This window comes from Oreochromis niloticus, linkage group LG7 (genome assembly GCF_001858045.2).
Source record: "Oreochromis niloticus isolate F11D_XX linkage group LG7, O_niloticus_UMD_NMBU, whole genome shotgun sequence".
NCBI classification, from domain to species: Eukaryota; Metazoa; Chordata; class Actinopteri; order Cichliformes; family Cichlidae; genus Oreochromis; species Oreochromis niloticus.
In genome coordinates this window covers 49,601,592-49,619,735 of record NC_031972.2, presented here as the reverse complement: position 1 = coordinate 49,619,735, position 18,144 = coordinate 49,601,592, and the positions used below count along the sequence as shown (strand labels likewise).

Genomic DNA, 18,144 nt, shown 5'->3' with positions numbered 1-18,144 from the left:
GAATAATGAAACATTGCCATCAAGTGATGAAAGAGAATACAATTAGCTATAACAATGTACTGACAACTGATACACTTAAGGAGGGCAAGATAATGGTTAAAATCATTTGAAAATCCTCTTAAATTAGAAAACAATGTTTTGCTGTCAGATTGACGTTTGCGACTCTAAATTTTTACCATAAAAGGAAATAAAGAAAGGAGGAAATACAAGTCATTTATCTGATGTAGAAACGAAGTCTTTAGCGGAACCCTGACCGCTGCAGCAGCAGCCGGGGAATTATTTCTTGGTTGCACTGATGGTGTTCCGGGCAAATGTAGACTGAAAACAAAGGTTTGTAAAAGCGGCAAACAGTTCGGTGCTCAGAGACTTGCTCGCGGATTGTCTTTACTTTGTGATGGACAATGATGCTGTCTTTTATCGGGAGCTGCCAAAAGTGGTAAGTCAACCGCCTAATGTGAATAACAGGCGTATAAAGTGAGCAATTTGAAGGTGTTTATAGAGAGTAAGTACGGTTAATGTATGGAGAAACGTGTTAGCTAACTAAATGCTAACGTCAGCGTTTTGACTGTTACCAGGAGCTTCACGCTCACCTCAATGGTTCTGTCAGCGCGCAAACCATCGAGAAGCTCATCAGCCGAAAGCCACATCTCAACATTGAACACAGCATGACTGCCATCGGCAAAGGACAGCGGAGGACTCTGGATGAGTGCGTCTGTAATTCATTGACAATTTCATATGAAACCCAGCAGGGTTTAAACCCTACTTTTTATTTGATTAAAAAAAAAAAAAAAGACAAGACAAGAAAAACATGTGTTGAGCTAAATTTAAGTGGACAGAATGAGCTGTCTGGGAGACGTTGATAAACGGGTTAGGATTAAAACACCATGTCCTTGGGTTTCTGCAGGTGCTTTGAAGTCTTTAGGGTCATCCACAAGTTGGTGGACACTGAGGAGGATATCCTGATGGTAAGGACTCAAAACAGTGTCGAGCTTCTTTTAGTCAAAGTGTTTCTGAGGATATTTATAAGTAACTGATGTTTTTGTTTTCCTGCCAGGTGGCTACAGATGTTATCAAAGAGTTTGCAGCTGATGGTGTCAAATATTTAGAGTTAAGAAGCACACCACGTGAAGAGAGAGATACAGGTAAGGCGAAGGTGAATGACACACAGTACAGGGGGCAGTGAGTTCTCCTGTCCTTTTCAGCCTCTATGATTATAGAGGCAAGAAGACTAATGATTTGGTTATTAAATTCAATAATAAATTCATTTTAATTATTCAAACTGTAATATAACAGTCATTGTCTTATTTTCAGTACTGATAAAACTAAAGAAATTATATTCAATCCTAGGGGTATATGTGCATAGGAACCAGTTGTAGTCGATGGATGCACAATACAACAGGTTAATACATATAAGTGTTTGGGCATCTGTATGGAGAAATTCTTTAAATGGGAAGAACATTTTGACTTCTTATGTGAAAAATTAGCCAGACTGTTTGGGAGTGACTTCCAGGGTTCGTACGGGTAATGGATATTATCTGTCCACAGATTCATGGTGATGTAACTGCTCTTTTAACTGTTTGGTGTCTTTGCTTTGTTTGGTGTTTGTAGAAATGGTTTATATGAGATTTTAGCTGAAATTCAGAGGTTTCTGTGGACACTACTCATGTCGGCACTTGTATTTCTGACCTCGTGTTATAACCGATTAAACGTGATCTCCTCCCTTTTGCCCTCATTTTTGGGGGCGTGGGTGCTTAACTAGTTAAAAAAAACAAACATCTGTCCCCTATTGTTTTGTGTCACATAGGAAGAAGCATCAATATCTGATGAGAAGACTTATTAATTTGGCCTTGCTTTGTATTATTGTGGTGTTTGGTGCAGTTTCTTGTTTTGTGGGGTTGTTGTTTTTTTTCCAAGTGGAGATGAATATCTCTAACAAGTTGATTTGTTCACATTTGCAAATCTTAATTTTTAAGAGAAATGTGTTTTTTGAGTTTGTACACCATATGCATATTGCACCATTTCCTTTTTCAATATTTGTCTGTGGTTTTCTATGTTTTAACAAAAGGGGAACAAAGGACATTTAAGGGTTAGGTGATGCAAAGTGAAACATGCATTCTTTTTTTTTTTTTTTTGGTAATGTGCTGGAAAAGCTTGAAAATGGACCTTGAAAGTGCTTGATTTTGACCCTGAAAAATGTGTATGAACCCTAGACTTCTAAAATCATGTGTACTTTTTATAATGTAGTGCTTGAAAATTCCAGGTGAATAGGAAAACCGATAATCTATTTACTGTTATTAGTTTTCTAATAATATTACTTTTTATGATGAAGTTGAGCGCATTTTCAAACCTTCTCTGAGCGGCGTTTCTCTCTGGGACATTTTCAGATAGCTACATGTAGAGAATCACTTAAGAATTGCTCCATTTTTATTTTTTTTAATAAAAATTGAGCATTGTGAGTTCAGGAATATAGAATTTCTAAAAGTTCAACATCAAATTCTGAGAAGTTAAATTCACTGAAACTGAAACAAATCAGATGAATAGTTTAGGAAAACAAAAAACAATACAAAAACTGAAAAAACCAAAACAAAAAACAGTGCAGTGCTGTAAACACAAAGGTATAATAGGCAGAAAACTAATCTAAAGTACTGAGTTCAGACAGTTCTGATTGGGACCATTCCAGAAACACTAACCTGGGTTTGCTGTTAAGGTCTGACTGTGCTGAATCCAGCAATCTATGAAAAAATATATAGTGAGTGTTCTGGATTAAAAAGTGTTACTTAAAATATATTTTACTCAACTAATATATAACTGAAAAAATAGTAATACAGAAAAATAATGCAATTAAGTCCATAGGTTTTTGGAAAATAACACAAATTCTGTAAATGTGCTTCTGTACACCACCACCTTCTCATATTGGGCGATTCAGTGAACTGCTACCAAGTGTGAGTTCAGCACTTCACCTCCAGATCTTTTATTTGCTTTTTTGTATTGGGGTTTTTTGCAGTGGAAGAGCGAGGGAACAAACTGAACATGAAATTACTTGGGATTTTTTTCACCATGCACTGATTTGGTATGTTTGTGTTGGTAGGGCTGACAAAGAGGAGTTACATTGAAACGGTCATCAAAGCCATCCAGAAGTGTAAGGAGGAGGGGGTGGACATTGATGTCAGGTAGGTTTACCCAGCTGTGTGCAAGTCCACACATTTGTCTTATGAGTTGTGGCTGTGTCACTGACCACAGCGGTGCATGATTCTCAATATTATTCATCTTGAAGGTTTCTGGTAGCCATTGACCGCAGGAATGGGACCGAAGTTGCCTTGGAGACGGTGAATTTGGCTGAGGAGTTCATGCTGTCATCTGATGGTTTAGTGGTGGGAATTGACCTCAGTGGAGATCCAACGGTTTGTCAGACAGTTTGGTACTATGGTGGCTTTGTACTAATAACTACAGATCCAGTTACTCTCTGTGTTTTACTGGCATTGTTTGGGTCTATTTGACCCACAATAGGAATGGTCACCATCTAGTTTTGTGATGAAATATGTCTGTTCTGGTGGGAGTGGACTTTTCCAGGGTGACAAAGAAAAGTTGTTAAACTGGTCATCTCAAATAACTTCTGCTGAGCACAAGAGTTTGATTTTTGAAAATTATGTAAACTGTATGTCATTAAATCTCATCCTTAATTCCCCATTTTTATTCTTGGACTCGACTAGAGCAGCTTTGCATGATTCACAGTTTTAAAGTAATCCTTATTTATCTTAAACTGGGCCTTGATGAAGCTCTTCAATTCATCCTTTATCTGAAACAAACCATTCTAAATAATCTTCCTTCAAGGCCAGTATTGCTTTTACCAGACTTTCTTCCAGTTGGCAGCTTCTTGCAAACTGAAGATGTTAATACTGAGCTTTTGGCTCACAGGGATTAATTGCACATATGCTGATCTCATTATTAAAAACTTTTAAAACCTGTTAAATACCAGAATCCACGCTGTAACAGTATTTATATGAAAGAAAATAAGAGGTAGCTTGTTAAATTGACTTTAAACTATGTTGGGAAACTGTATTGTAATGTTATTTATAGGACCACGTCTCATCATTTCACATGCTAATGTAGCTTTCATTTTAAGGTGGGCCATGGCAAAGATCTGCTTCCTGCCCTACAGAAGGCCAAAAACTCTGGACTGAAGTTGTCACTGCACCTCTCAGAAGTATGAATAGCACGCTTAAAAAAAATTTTTAAAAAAAAATGTATATATATATATATATATGGAGGTATAATTTGACTTTAGTGATATTTTGTATAAGAGTGATGTCATCAAATATTGTTGCAGATTCCATCACAGCTGGATGAATCAGATTTGCTGTTGAGTCTTCCTCCTGACAGAATCGGTCACGGCACCTTCTTGCATCCTGAAGTGGGTGGATCTCAAAGCCTCGTTGACAAAGTGGTTCAGAAAAAGATACCAATAGGTGACACAGCATCCACGCTAAGATGTTTTCATTTTAAAATGTGTGAACTTTTAATCGCATTTATGCCTCACATGCACACTGGTCCTGTGCTGCAGGATCACAGTGACTGAGGCTTTTCGCTACCGATGCAGTTTCAGTCTGAAAAGCCAAAATTTAAAGTTTGGGGGTGAAAATAAGTGATGCAGACACATCCACATCTGTCCACATCTTATCAGTGATACTGACAAAATAAAAATATAGCAAGTATGTTGTATTGACAACATATAGGCCTACGAGGATTCTAAATATTACATTATAGTCTGAATCCAAATATCATGTCACATTTGACCTCTGACCTCATGTTTATGTTTCACCCTTTCAAGTTATTCATGTTCAGTTATTTACAAATCAATATATATTATTCATTACCTGCTCCTGCGTGTTTGTGTAATCAAAGTGAACATCTGTCATGCTTTGCGATCTTTACTGCACTTCCAAATTAAAGAAAACAAAGTGAATGTTAACAACATATAATACTCAGTATTTAAAAGTAAATTGTCCCCTGATCGTGAGCTGCGTTGTGGTGGTTTGAGCTTGCAGTGCGTCTTGTTTGACGTACGATCAGAACTTTTCATGTTGATTTTTTTTTTCTCTGTAGAGCTGTGCCTGACATCAAATGTGAAAGGCAACACTGTGCCGTGTTACGCCAAACATCATTTCAAGTACTGGTACGAGCTGGGACACCCAACTGTACTTTGCGTAAGTTTCCACTCTATACTTCTTTTTAATGTGTGTGTGGGGGGTTTTTTTGTGTTTTTTTTTAACCTCATTAGGCTAAATTCTTGCATACGGTGATATACAAAATAGTCTTTATCTTACACTGAGCCTTCAGCAACAGCTGAATTAATCGACTGAAACAAGCAGTTTTAGCTCGTCTCCTTTTTAAGCCATCTTTTAAGCCATCTTTTATTCTGATTGGCTGCTCCTCTCAAAGACAGGGTTTAGACAGCAGGTGGGTGGAGCTTCTGTGGTAGCCAGCTAGGGGAAAAAAAAACTGTGAACCGTACTTTTCAGAGCAGCCTGAAGTCTGAGCTTAGAGGCGTTGCCTGCACATATTATTTTTGCCATGTTTAAAATAACCAGCCACCTTTTATAGCAGTGTGTATACACATAACAGAGAAGGAGGAAACACATAGGTCCTATTTGAATTGGGGCTGTGTAGGCTTTAAAATATTGGCATTTTAAAGCAAGTAACATACTGATGCTGAAGTTATTATCATTTCTTTTCTACTGTCTGTTGCCACAACCGCAAAATGGTGGGGCACAGCATTAATATCTTGTCACAGGTGTGGGTAGATGTAGTTTTGTTTTGTTTGTTTTTTAGACTTAACACAGTAGAAAGAACTTTCTACTTGAACAAAAAAAGATCAGAGACCTGTGAGAGGAAAGGAAAAAAAAAATCACAACTAAACGATGAATGGGTGGTGTTCCTTTTTTACATTACAGACCGACGATAAAGGAGTCTTCTGTACGGACTTGTCTCAGGAATATCAGCTGGCAGCTTCCACATTCGGTCTCAGTCATGAAGCCGTGTGGAAGCTCTCTCAGCAGGCCATAGACAGTATCTTTGGACCAGAGACTGTGAAGCAGCAGCTTAAAGAGAAGTGGAATGACTTACATCCTCAGCTTTTCAAGTGATCGGTTCATCGGAGCCAAAAGCCAACTACATACCTCAAGTTTTAATTTTTTTAAAAAGTGACTATTTAACAAGGATTTACAGAAACCCTTACATCAAATCGAAAAATACTGTAAAATGGTTAATGTAAGTGGAAAGTAAATCATAACTTTTTATTTAATCAGGCTGAAGTGTGATGCTTTGTTCTGTTGACAGTATCTGTGCAGTGTTACACAGTCGAGGAGCAAAATTGTTCTTACAGCGAGTGACAGCATTCAAAGAGCAGAATTCAAAACAAAACAATAAAAAGAGACTATCCAGTCTTACAGTTACACTCATAGGCTTACAATTCAGCCCAAGATATCCCAAATTCTCTAGATCACACATATAGTCTTGTCAATACTGTGTCCACTTCACTGTCACGCCTTCTTTCCAAATTTTCCATGCTTGTTCTTCTTGAATTTTCCGTGTTGCGTTTCCTTCTTTTTTAATTTTCCGTGTTGGGGAGCTCCATTGCTCGCTATGGGGGTTCCTCCTTCCCATTTCCTCTTCTTGTCACTGTTGGAAGAAGGTCTTCATTACAAACAAGCTTTCCCGACAACTGAAGACTAGATTTCTCACCTAACATCGTAACTAACACTCTACCTTTTTATGCTGACGATAGCTGTGCTCCCTGCTTTCTTCAGCACCTGGTCCCACTCCTCATCGTCTCCACGAATCTTGTACCTAAAAATACAAAAAGACAGTAAATATTGGTCTAAAAGATTTAATGGCCAAGGCTGCCCTTCAAACCCGATACTCACTGTTCCAGGTCCATTTCCTTGACTTTTTCCATATCTTGTTTGTGTCTCTCCTCAAACTCCGTTGCTGCTTCATTCTATGAACAGAAAGGGAAAAAAATGTGTTTGAATCTGATACAGTATTAGGTGTAAAGCTCCAACATAATTCCTTCTTGTATCTATAAAATGTAGGGGTGTAACACTCCTGAAACCGAGACCAAAGTTGACATATAAACACTGTGGGGTTTTTTGTGGTTCCATCTTTGTGTTTTGTAATACAGAGAAACAGCTTTACAGGCACAGCAGCCCCATCCACCTGCTCTTCAAACTCTCAGCCAATCAGAAGTGAGCTGCCATACAGCGGAGGAAGGGCGCTAAAGCTGCAGAGCATGCAAAGCTGCTTCTAGAAGAGTCCATGAATAAAAACGTGAAGCCATAAATGAGCATAAAAGGCCAACGAGAACTGAAAGCTAATTAGAAATGCATGAGAATAATGAGTTTACTCTCAGTTCATGATCAGGTCATGTTTATGGCTGTGGTTTAGGAAAAAACCCCAAAACTTTTACTTTTTTCTTTTTCGTTTCTCCTCGAGTAAATGAAAAAATAAAATATTGTGGCAAAAACTGTTGCCCGAAATTTGAAACATGACATGACCGTGGATGTGGCGAGTCATTAAACCCTTAAACAAAAGCATAAAATGAAGGAGGAACTTTCTGCTGCTCCCTTGTGATGGATTAGCACCGATTTATGACCCCTGAAGCTGGATTAGTCTCTCCTGCTGTCAAACCAATGATATTTTGCATGTAATGCAAATGTGTTAACCACTACACCCACAAATAATGCTATAAAATAGCCATGACAGCATCATATTACCTGTTTATGTAATAACCAAAATATTAATATAAACCTTTTTTTCATTTTAATAAGAATTTAAATCTTTATTTTAATGGTAATCACCTGTAAATTATTCCAGCATTAGCTAATCATCAGAAATAATTTAGCACACATACCAGATCTTCACTGAGGCTTCTGACAGTTGGCTCCATTGCAATGTCTTTAGTGGCTGCCATCTGTGCTTCAACTGCTTTTTCTTGGATGCCGGTGAAGATCTAGTGCAGTAATAATGAAACAATATGATGTGACAGCCTTACTGCAGCTGCTTTAATTAACAGCGAGTTGTACATCATCCATAAGTGAGGTTTTTCTGTATGACTTAATAATTGGCAACTCACTTGCACAAATTTACGGATGAGGCGGTTGAAGAGGCCCATGAGCTGTGAGCTTGGAAGCTCAATTTCCTTTTCCAGCTGATCCACAGACTTATGCTGCAGTCCGATTCCCAGCAGCAACGCCTAGAGCACAGCGGACATCAGCCAGTTAACGTCTTAAACAGAGGAGTCGGCTGCATTGGAAGGATACCTGTCATACAAAATGTTGATGGAAACGTACACACTGCGCTGCTGAGAGAGACATATCACCGAGCTGCTTGAGGAAGAACACGCGTGCCACCGTTGGGACCAGGTCCATAATGAGGTGGTAATCCACCATGCTCCTCGAATACAGCTCCAGACGTTTGAGGTCGTAAGGGCTGAAGTGAGCCGCCAACTCTGAGCTGCTGAGAACTGTTATGATGAGAGACAAGTCAGATCGGGGTGAGGTCTTCGCTGGAGAAATCAGATCAGGGTGTTTTAAACAGAGGACTCTTACTGCTGGTATTCTCCTTGGACTTCTTATTCTGCAAAATGCTCAGTGCTAGACTCGGATGAAAGTTGCTGAACTGGTAGGAGAGCAGAGACAGGAAGCGCCGACGAAAATCTGAGAAAGGGGAAGAAGAATTGTTCTTAAGGAGCTTGACAAGCTTGAGCACACCAGTTCTCCTGAGGCAGTGTAAGCATGTTCACCTTTCGAGAAGGCAGAAAGCCACTGGCTCTGCTCCGGGTTTTCATCTGTATTTAGCTCCTTCAGCATCACGCAGGAGTGCTCTCCTGTAAGGTCATTCTAGACACAACCGCACATGCCAATAATTACAGCAGTGCAACAGACAGAAAGCAACAACAACAAAAACATGAAAAAGTGACTGAGTGGTACTTACTGGGGTTTGTCTCAAGTAAACTGGAATATATCCTGCCTTCTTCCAGAATCTGTTGTGGTTGAAAACAGATTTATTTTTAAATACTTCCAAAAGATTCAACCCTACCCCTTTACTTCATGTTAAGCCAACTCACTTAAGCAGTTGTGCAGTAAGGCCATAGGAAACTCCTAAGTAGTCCAGTTTCTCTGCCCTCCTCTCACTCAACTTCAGCAGAAGAGGAGGGAGCTCCTTGCGTGGAGTGATCACCTCCTCCAGCAAACTCACAGCCTGCACAACAAACCGTAGCAAGGTTCACTCCGGTTACACTTCAAGTGCGCAAATAATGTCTATCAGATGTTGCTGAAAACACCGTCTTACCTCACTGCTGACGGAGGTGATTTCATTGTGGTTTGATTGTGTGCTCTCATCCATCATGGGAAACTTGCCCTCGTAGTACATCTGCAGCAGCTGGAGAGCTCTGGAGCCGTAGCCCATCTGGTGGACAGGTCGATTATTCAAATTAATTGTGTTACTATGCCAACAAAAGCTCCGGGAACTTTAATTTCCCAAAGTTCACAAATCTCCCGAGGGCAAGCATTCCTCTGTCATGTTGAGATTTCTTTTGTTTACACAGTAAGGCCGAAGCCTTAAAAAAATACTAAAGAAAACAATAAACTGCTTTTCCCTCTGAATCATGTCATTCATGCACTGATAGGTTAAAAAAAAAAATGCTGCAACCAAGCACTGAAGTCTGTACTCACCTGAGGGGTGTAATATTATCTCCCCTAAACTTAATTAGATGCATGGTCTAGTGGACAGACGTTTCTTTATTTTTGTTTGTTTTTAACTACTAAAACCTTTTCAGGGAGCTAAAAGATTCTTTCAGGACATTGTTTGTCTGAGTTTCACATGCAGAGAAGACCCTCTGAGATTAAGCTAATTGGTCAGCTGCATCTACATTTGAGACAAAAACAAAAAAAACCCCCCAAAACATAGGGACCAGGTTACATCTTTCTCAGTCTCTCTTCTATCATAGTCGCACTCCTGCATCACCTCATCCGTCAACCTGTCCAAGCAGTTCCAGTTCTGTTTTGAATAAATTAATGCCGCTGCCATTCGTTATTTTATAGCGTTGCACTTATCTCTCAGAAATCTCTCTGGACATGTCAGTGATGTAACAGGCACCACCCCACAGATCAATTTCTAACATGTATTCTTCATCACATCATCTCTTCTTATTTATTCTACTGTTCTTCACATAACTGCTGATGGGTTTCACGGTTTTTAAAAATTGCATTTTTGGCTGTTATTGTTTTCTCTGAGTAACCTAGGAGTAATTCAGGGCCGCTCTGACGTACCCCAGAATAGGCGCTTCTTGCTTTCCAAAAACAGCCCTGAAAGAATTTCATCATGGGGAGTTTGCTTCATGCTTTAGTGGGAATGCACATGAAGCTTTGGGCCACCCAAAACAAAATGAAAAAAATATAAATGCATGATAGTTCCTGCAGAGAAAAATGCCCTTTAGAAAATTCCTCACTACTATTACTCCCTGAGGAAAGCAACTGCAGTATTTCAGTACAGTGTATATCAAGAAAAGCATGACAGATTCTTACCCCTTGGTAGTCTGGATTAACAGCAATGCGCACCACTCTACCTCCTGAGAGGGTGCCAAACTCTGGGTCTTGAAACTGTGACAACAGTAGAGGATTCAGTATTAGTTTAAAAATGTCTTCACTGGACTGTAGAAGAATGATCTGTAGTGGTTTTGTTGAAGGTTTTGTACCTGCTCTGAGACAGTCCAGGGAATGAGGTCGCCTGAGGCCTTTTTCCCTCTGGACAGGCCGTTGAGGATGGACTGTCTTGATATTTCCCCCTCCAGACATACCTGGGGGACACAAGGGTGCAAATGCATGTGTGAGTGGAATCAAAAAGGTCGCCTATCAGTGATGTTCATAGAACTCATGCATACTAGCGACAATAAATCACTATTAAAAAACCCTAAGCCAGGGATATCAAAATCATTTTATATCACGGGCCACACAGAGTTCACTGTTGACCTTATTTGGGCCAGAAATGAAAGAAATGTGCCGGAACAACTCTTTGTTAAACGTGTAAAATAAATATTAAATTATACATATATATATATATATATATTAACAGGGGTGCACATAAGTGGTCCGCAGGTGCACATTCGCTGTCAAAATAAAAGACGCGCACCAGATAAGAAGTTGCAACGCGTGTTTGCGTACATATAAAAGGCACTGTTTTTGTCCGCTAGAGTGGGAGTTTCACGGCATATTCTGCACCACATCTCTGTGCGTTCCTCATTTGTTTGAAGCCAGCTCACCTCCTGCAACCACTTTTCCGAGAATACGCGCTTCTTTTGCGGTTCGGACTCCTTCTGACATTTCTTTGGAGGTGGAGGAACACCAAAGTAATTGCTTACAGGAGGTTGCTTCTTCGACAGCTTTAAGAGTTCTAAACAAATGTCTGTCCTCCTCCAGAAAATCTTATGTACGCAAACGCGCGTTGCAACTTCTTATCTGGTGCGCGTCTTTTATTTTGACAGCGAGTGCGCACCTGCGGACCACTTATGTGCACCCCTGTATATTAATAACTTTGGTGCAGATTGAATGGCTGGAGAAAGGCTCTTTATCATTAGGAAAAGCTGTAAAAAATGTATGAAAATACAATTAAAAGTCCAAATTTCTGTTCTTCACATTTTCCAAAGCCATCCAGTGGGCCGGACTGGAATCTTTGCCAGGCCGATTCTGGACCCCCAGCCCTCAGTGTCTGACACCCCTGCCCTATGGCTGTAGTAGTCCTCTGAGGCCATGTGCAGCAGCAATAGTGTGGGCAGTCTCAGTCCCAGCTCAAAATAGCTTAACCTAAACCACAATCTATTTCCTAACCTACACAAGAAGTTATGGTTCATAAAAACCAAAACCAAACCACGAAAGAAAGTGACAAAAAAAAAGTGAGTTACAAAGAAAACTAAACAGAGTGAAGCAAGATCCAAAATATGGACTAAAGGTTCACAGTCTTACTTTATACCAGTGCCACCCGACCTGCCCAGCTATACACTCTTTAAAATAGAGTCTACACAAATCAATTACAACACCTACATAATGTTTATAGAGGTGTTACACACTCTTTACCACTTACAAAGATTTGAGATGCCCATATAAGCAGTTATGAATCTTTTTGCAAATATCATAATTTTGTTGGTTTGTAATAAATAACTAATAAGTAGAATTTCATTAACTACTCATTTCCCACCCTATGATTTAAAACAGTGGGTCTGTGAGTGTTTTACAGTACCTGCACCACAGCAAGGACCTCGGGTAGTGAGTTTTGCGTGGGAGGAACAGGTGGCAGGAGGCAGAAGAGGTGATGAGCCGGAGCGTCAGACAACATCTGCAGGTCGTTTGGGGAATTCTGGAGACAAAGAAAAATATGAGTCACAAAAATGACAACACTGTGCAAGGCGCTGCACTGCTGGTAGATTTAATGAAAAAAAAAATGAAATAAATAAATAAATAAAAGTCAAGGGACTGCAATCTACAATCACCTTGTAATGCGATGCCACATAGAGAGCCATCAACCTCTGCAGGAAAGCTTCAGATGCTTTGTGGTAACAGAACAGTGTGTCTCTGTTCACATAGTATCTGCACAGCATTAGATAAGGACAAATGCAAACTTGCATAGTGAATGTAGGTGAGATGTCAGACAGATGTACACCACAGATTATAAATCTGGCGATATTTTTTTTCCGTTTCTATTGCACAGAGTTCAATACTGAGATCAAATTCAGTATTTTAAATAATACATCAATCCCACCAATAACTGTCAAGGGCATTTTCTGCAGCCTGACTTTAAATGTTTGATCTATGCACAAAATGCCACACTGTGCCTACTTAATGCTCACCCAGCCCAAAAAAAAAAAAAAAAAATCACACATGTAAATTTGCCTCAGGCGGAATTATTAGGGAAACATAAAGGATACAGTTCACATGTTTGTGGAAGCGGGCAGCCGGAAATGAGCCTGGGAATGTTGAGGCAGTCTAGACAGAGCAGCTCATTCAGCCACTTCTCTACAGGATCTCCCGGAGAGTACCGAATGGACTCGTGCAGAGAAACCTCGTGGAGAGAACGAGCTGTGGACGGAAACGGGTAAACAGCAGTGAGTCACACGGTACAGATGCACTGAGCATATAAACACGGTGAGCGACGGAGATCCTCACCTGCTGCTAGTCTGGCTGTGTTGGTGGTTCTGTTCTCTGCAGACATGCTCTGCTGGCTGTCTGCGCTCTGCTGCCTCAGCTGCTGAATCAGCTTGAGGGAAAGAGAGCGCCCGGTGCCTTCATAGCTGCAGAAATACAAATAATTAGCACGGAAATGGAGATTTGAAAATTCACTGGTTGCAGCTTCTCATGCCCGAGTAGCTCAGGTGTGTGCACTTCTCAATTGGTCTTCAACTAATTCAGCAAAATTTTTGTTCTGATTTTTAAAAAAGAAAAAAAACAAACAACTGAAAACAGTGACTTGTCTGCTTATTTTAGCCCTTCATTCAATATTCCTACAGCTTAAAGCTGAAATGTACAATTGCATAAACTTATTTACAGCAATCAAAATTAAATTTTAAACAAACTTAATAACTAGTACTGAAGATAAAGACAGGAGGACATTAAGTCCCAGGATCTCATGCCTGTGCTGCTGGAACTGTGAACATTATGATGGATTTCACTCCCTTAATTCCAAATATGATCAGTTTTAAACACTGACTACACAAAAACACACTGTGTGCTGCATAAGTTGCTTGGTTTTGGATTCAGTGATGTTGAAAAGGCTTAGCTCAACAGCCAATTTGCATTTCCTTGTGTCAGTGCTGGGCAGCAGACTGTGCAACTGCTCTGAGCATCCCAGCCACAAAACTTGATCTGTGTGATGATTTGAAAGGCAGTGCCTTAAAACTTAAGGTGCAGTGTGCAACATCGCATCACTAGATGTCAGTAGACTGCACATAGCTATGGTGGCACACTTGAACCTAACGTTAGCCAGGAAAGTCGCCTGTCTAATGTGCTGACAGTGGGTAAGTGTGACTAAATTGGGACTAAATAAGCATGTTAATGCACATTTTTGTGTGTTAAAGCCCTGACTTCTGTTCAGGAGTTCCATATTTAAGTGCCTCATTTCTCTCATTGATCATTTTACTCAAAAAAGTCTTCACGGTAATATATTCAGACAAAACTAACCAACATCTTGTGGTGTATAAATATGACTCAGGTTTTAAACTGACCCGTTGATGGTGGAGGCCATGAAAACCAGATAAGGCCCGAGCAGCTTCTTAACAAGAGGAAGAGGGATTGCTGCGGCCTCGTCGATGACGAGCAGTTCAGCCTGGCCCAGCTTCACCGCATCACCTGGGTGGATATACTGTTGGGCCACAGTAATGGTGCGATCAGGTCAGGTGTAAATTTCACTTTTTATTGTAAAAGAAGACACTTTTTTTTAAATTAGTCTTGTTTACCTGAATTGTCTGCCGATGCTCTTTGAAGATGTTCACCCGCACCACTGCTTTATTGAACTCTGGATTCAAAGACTGGATGATTTCATAGTCGAGATGCTCCTGCAAATTAAAATGGGAGTAAGAAGCAGTACGCGCTCACCATGTGGACATTACATCAGTGGTGCAGAGAAGAGTCAGAGCCTACCTGATACTGCAGTGCATCGAAGCCTTTGAAGATGAATTCAAACATGGTGTGAAGGTTGTCCGGGCTCGGCGACGTTACAAAGATATTAGAGTAGCTTTAAAAAAAAAGTTACAATAACAGGTGACGAGCGAGAAGAATAAAAACAGACAAAACTGATATTTTAAAATGGCATTGATAAAAGTCATTTATACCCAAAAGCCACAGCTCCAGCAACAGCCAGCCCCAAAGCTGCAGACTTGCCTCGACCACGGGCAGCAGTCAGAGCCACAGTGCTCCTCAGCGTCTTCTCTGATATTGCTTCAATAAACTTCAACACCGCCTTTGCCTATAGAAGAGCACAAACCTTCAAAATAACAACTGGGACACCTGCACATCTGCCACTTACTGTTTAACTATAACACTGCAGTCAACTTGAAATCAGTTATAGAAGTTGAATGTGTCTGTAGCATTTAAAAGGCCTGACCTGGTCCATAGTCCTGCATGCATCCACCAATACACCGACTGGCTGAGTGTCCTGAAGGGACTCCTTCAGATCCTTCAGCTCCTGTTCTCGAGGAGGCAACCCATCCTCCTGAAGGGGAATGAGAGAGCCAGTCAGAAGGGAGCATACTGTGTCTTTTTTTCTCCCTAAATGTGCACTTATTGGTTTTTCAAAGACTTTCAGCACAGTATCCTGAGCAACAGCAGGAAAAACATTATCATTGCTTCTTCTCAGAGCAGCCAGAAATGCCTGTCCTTAAAACCCTCCAACTCTTTCTTAAAGAGGCCCGACTGGTTTTTATAATGTATGAAACATTTTTAAACTTATTTAAAAAGGGAAAGAACGCAGTGCAACCTACATATTGTACAGACAATAAATCCTGGGTGCCTGTTTTATGCAAGTTAATAGTCTGAAATCATAAACACACAAAAGCAGAACAACGTCTAAACCATTAAATAATCCTCCCATGTGCAGGATAACCACTGTAAAGCTTGCTGTCAGCAAACTGTCTGCTGAATAACTAACCGATTAAAAAACCTTTTATACTATATAATTAAAAAAGGTACCTGAGTCTTTGGCGGGACTGGCTTAATGTTTGCCATGTGGGTGGAGACTGGCAGGATGTTAAGTTGGTCATCAATGACGACACAGTTTTTGCAGGACGCCAAAGATAGAATGAACCTTAAAAAACACAAAAATAAAACCACATTTTTAATATGACGGTTCAATTTTCATTCCTCTGAGCAAATACACTTCAAACTCCATGAACTCTTGGCAAAGCGCCTACCTCTCATTAAACCTTCCAACCACATCCTGATGAGCCTCGGTCCTGTATCGAGAGTGCACGTCCTGGAGGAAGAAGAAGGGGTGGTGGGGTGGGTGGGGGGGAGTCGGTCACAGTGGGTTCCACGTCATCAGAAGAGCAAACTGAATCTGATAATAAATGAAATCCTTACCATAGTCATTGTATACAGCTGTTTCAGAGACTTCATGGTCCTGAGCAGTATGACCACTATACCGCCACCTTCTACAGTCTCGACAGTTCTTGCTAAGAGGTTAGGAGTGAGAGCTTCAAAGTCCTGTGTGACAAGAGAAACAATAGAAATCAAACAGCTGATGCACCTCCCCACCCTACCCGTCCTCAAATGTGATCTGATCAAATGCACTTATGTTCTTGTTTGTAGGGAACAAGAACATAAGTTCATCAACAGGAAAAAAACAAACAAAACAAAAACAAGGTCAAATTTAAAGAGCATTTAGAAAAATGAACAGGGATGTTTAGAAGATGCTCAAAATGATGCTTAATGTCATGCTGGGCCTCTGGTAACCTCTCAGTTCATCCAGTGTGAGAAAGAAGGCATCTAGAAGCCCTTCTCTTTAAACCAACCTTTTTCTAATTGGCTGTACTTTCCAAACAGAAGGTTCGAACAGCAGGTGAGTGGAGCTTCATTGTCAGAAACAACCATATTAAGCATATTTAGTCTCACTGACGTTCATTGTATTGATCCATGAGCACACGAAACTGTGTTTAGAGCAGTGTGCAGCTTTTCGCTCAGCTAACTTCATTTGAAGCTTTGGCCAAGCTTAGTATGAGCAATATGACAAGTAACAGGTAAAAGCAAATAAAGATTGACTTAAAGTTCATTTCAAAACCTGTAACTATTCATTTGCAGGCAGATGTCCCACTATTGTACCAGAAGCCTAGTGGTTTATTTTACTCTAAAATCATTTTTTAAACCAAAGCAGAGACTCACCTGTAAGACGCACATGCCGTAGGTGTTTCCCAGGATCTTGTGCGTCTCGTTGTAGTAACAGTAGCGGATGTTGGTTGCGGCAACAAAGAGTTCAAATGGGTCGTCCTGATTCAGGTTCAACGTGCCAGTTTTAATCTTCTTCTGCAGCTGTTTCATGCGCTTCTTCCTATTGCTGTTTCGCAAATGAGATGATGCGTGATGAGAAACATTTTTTTTAATCCCAGATTTGGGAAACTCTTTAAATATTTGACAGATTACACACTCTCTCCTGTGAGCTCACACACACCTGCTGAATCCCAAGTCTTTTTTATAGCACCAGAGCACTGAGGGTCGGGCTCTCACAGCAGCTTTAGACAGCATGTGATGTAGGATGACAACCTGGAAAACAGAGAGGGGCAACTGTGTTTTAATGCTCAGTTACACACATGTAAATTCACAACCCTGCAGGTAAAATAAGCCCACTGCTCCTGATGCAGGCTAATGTGTCTTGAATGCGCGGGGAGTGATGGGATTACCTGATCTCTGCCACGATCCCCCACCACAACAAACAAGGTCCTGTGCTGCAAAGCGACCCCATTCTCTATCTGGACCCGGATCCGGTTGTCTACCTTCTTACGGACGGTTGCCATCGTCTAATTGTTCCTGAGAGAGAGAATAACTGTCCGATAGCAAAATCACACAGAAGCAGATACTAGTTAAACAGTGTGACAAAAGCGGTGGAGCCAGAGCCGCAAAGAGCTGGCAACTGAAACAGGAGGAAGAACTCAGTGGAGCTAAATTACAGCTAAAACAAAAATATTTAAGGATCAAACTAGCAAAACACACGAAACACTGTAGGATGGACCCGTTTCCGGTTACCTGATGTTACAGATGAACTGTCAGGCCTTTAGCTTTTGTAAAAACACAGCAAGTTGCAGGCTAAGTTTACACGCCAGCCATCACGCTGTTGATACACTCACGTGGAGACTGCGCTTCATGGAGGACCCCTGCGTGACGTCAAAATTGTGCGACTTTGTTTGAAAAGTTTCCTGTGTTGAGCGTACAACTTTTACAACTGGAGCAAAGTTCAACAAAGTGTGTGTGTCAGCATTCATAAAAAGCCTCACACATTTTAGTCTATTCTGAAAGCAATGGTAAAGACAAGGATATTGGATATTTAATACTTATTTGTTCATTATTATTTTTTATTTTTGCTAATTTCTGTTACCTTTAAATCCCTGTCAAC

General features: G+C 40.5%; 2 protein-coding genes across 3 annotated transcripts; one reads left to right on the top strand and one right to left on the bottom strand.

Annotated features, from left to right (window-relative positions):
- Positions 1-271: 271 nt before the first annotated feature.
- mapda (N6-Methyl-AMP deaminase) lies at positions 272-6,301 on the top strand. The gene is made up of 10 exons (XM_003443873.5): positions 272-436; positions 576-706; positions 905-965; positions 1,055-1,142; positions 3,089-3,170; positions 3,275-3,401; positions 4,124-4,204; positions 4,328-4,466; positions 5,104-5,204; positions 5,952-6,301. The coding sequence occupies exons 1-10, from the start codon at positions 395-397 to the stop codon at positions 6,141-6,143; spliced, it is 1,044 nt and encodes a 347-aa protein (XP_003443921.1). The 5' UTR covers positions 272-394; the 3' UTR covers positions 6,144-6,301.
- nat10 (N-acetyltransferase 10) lies at positions 6,263-17,934 on the bottom strand. 2 transcript variants are annotated; one of them, XM_003443969.5, is made up of 29 exons: positions 17,778-17,934; positions 17,435-17,561; positions 17,206-17,297; positions 16,920-17,091; positions 16,122-16,244; positions 15,953-16,014; positions 15,732-15,846; positions 15,148-15,255; positions 14,876-15,009; positions 14,685-14,778; positions 14,501-14,599; positions 14,270-14,406; positions 13,215-13,339; positions 12,977-13,127; positions 12,542-12,638; positions 12,292-12,408; positions 10,754-10,855; positions 10,584-10,658; positions 9,349-9,465; positions 9,125-9,258; positions 8,992-9,040; positions 8,801-8,897; positions 8,607-8,714; positions 8,349-8,521; positions 8,132-8,251; positions 7,910-8,008; positions 6,924-6,997; positions 6,766-6,846; positions 6,263-6,678 (listed from the first exon to the last, which is right to left on the bottom strand). In XM_003443969.5, the coding sequence occupies exons 2-29, from the start codon at positions 17,546-17,548 to the stop codon at positions 6,540-6,542; spliced, it is 3,108 nt and encodes a 1,035-aa protein (XP_003444017.1). In that variant the 5' UTR covers positions 17,549-17,561; positions 17,778-17,934; the 3' UTR covers positions 6,263-6,539. The 2 variants fall into 2 exon arrangements, with proteins under 2 accessions (XP_003444017.1, XP_013126034.1); XM_013270580.3 differs by having other exon boundaries at positions 17,435-17,577; positions 17,778-17,933.
- Between the last annotated feature and the right edge of the window lie 210 nt (positions 17,935-18,144).

What these genes read in the sequence shown, in the direction of transcription:
- mapda (XM_003443873.5), top strand. Translation starts at nt 395, where the DNA reads ATGGACAATGATGCTGTCTTTTATCGGGAGCTGCCAAAAGTG. An exon ending in ACGTGAAGAGAGAGATACAG is followed by an intron (nt 1,143 to 3,088) that starts GTAAGGCGAAGG and finishes TTGTGTTGGTAG; the next exon opens with GGCTGACAAAGAGGAGTTAC. An exon ending in ACCTCAGTGGAGATCCAACG is followed by an intron (nt 3,402 to 4,123) that starts GTTTGTCAGACA and finishes TTTCATTTTAAG; the next exon opens with GTGGGCCATGGCAAAGATCT.
- nat10 (XM_003443969.5), bottom strand. Translation starts at nt 17,548, where the DNA reads ATGGCAACCGTCCGTAAGAAGGTAGACAACCGGATCCGGGTCCAGATA. An exon ending in CTTACTGCACAACTGCTTAA is followed by an intron (nt 9,041 to 9,124) that starts GTGAGTTGGCTT and finishes CAACCACAACAG; the next exon opens with ATTCTGGAAGAAGGCAGGAT. An exon ending in CTCTCTCAGCAGCGCAGTGT is followed by an intron (nt 8,252 to 8,348) that starts GTACGTTTCCAT and finishes GCTGTGCTCTAG; the next exon opens with GCGTTGCTGCTGGGAATCGG.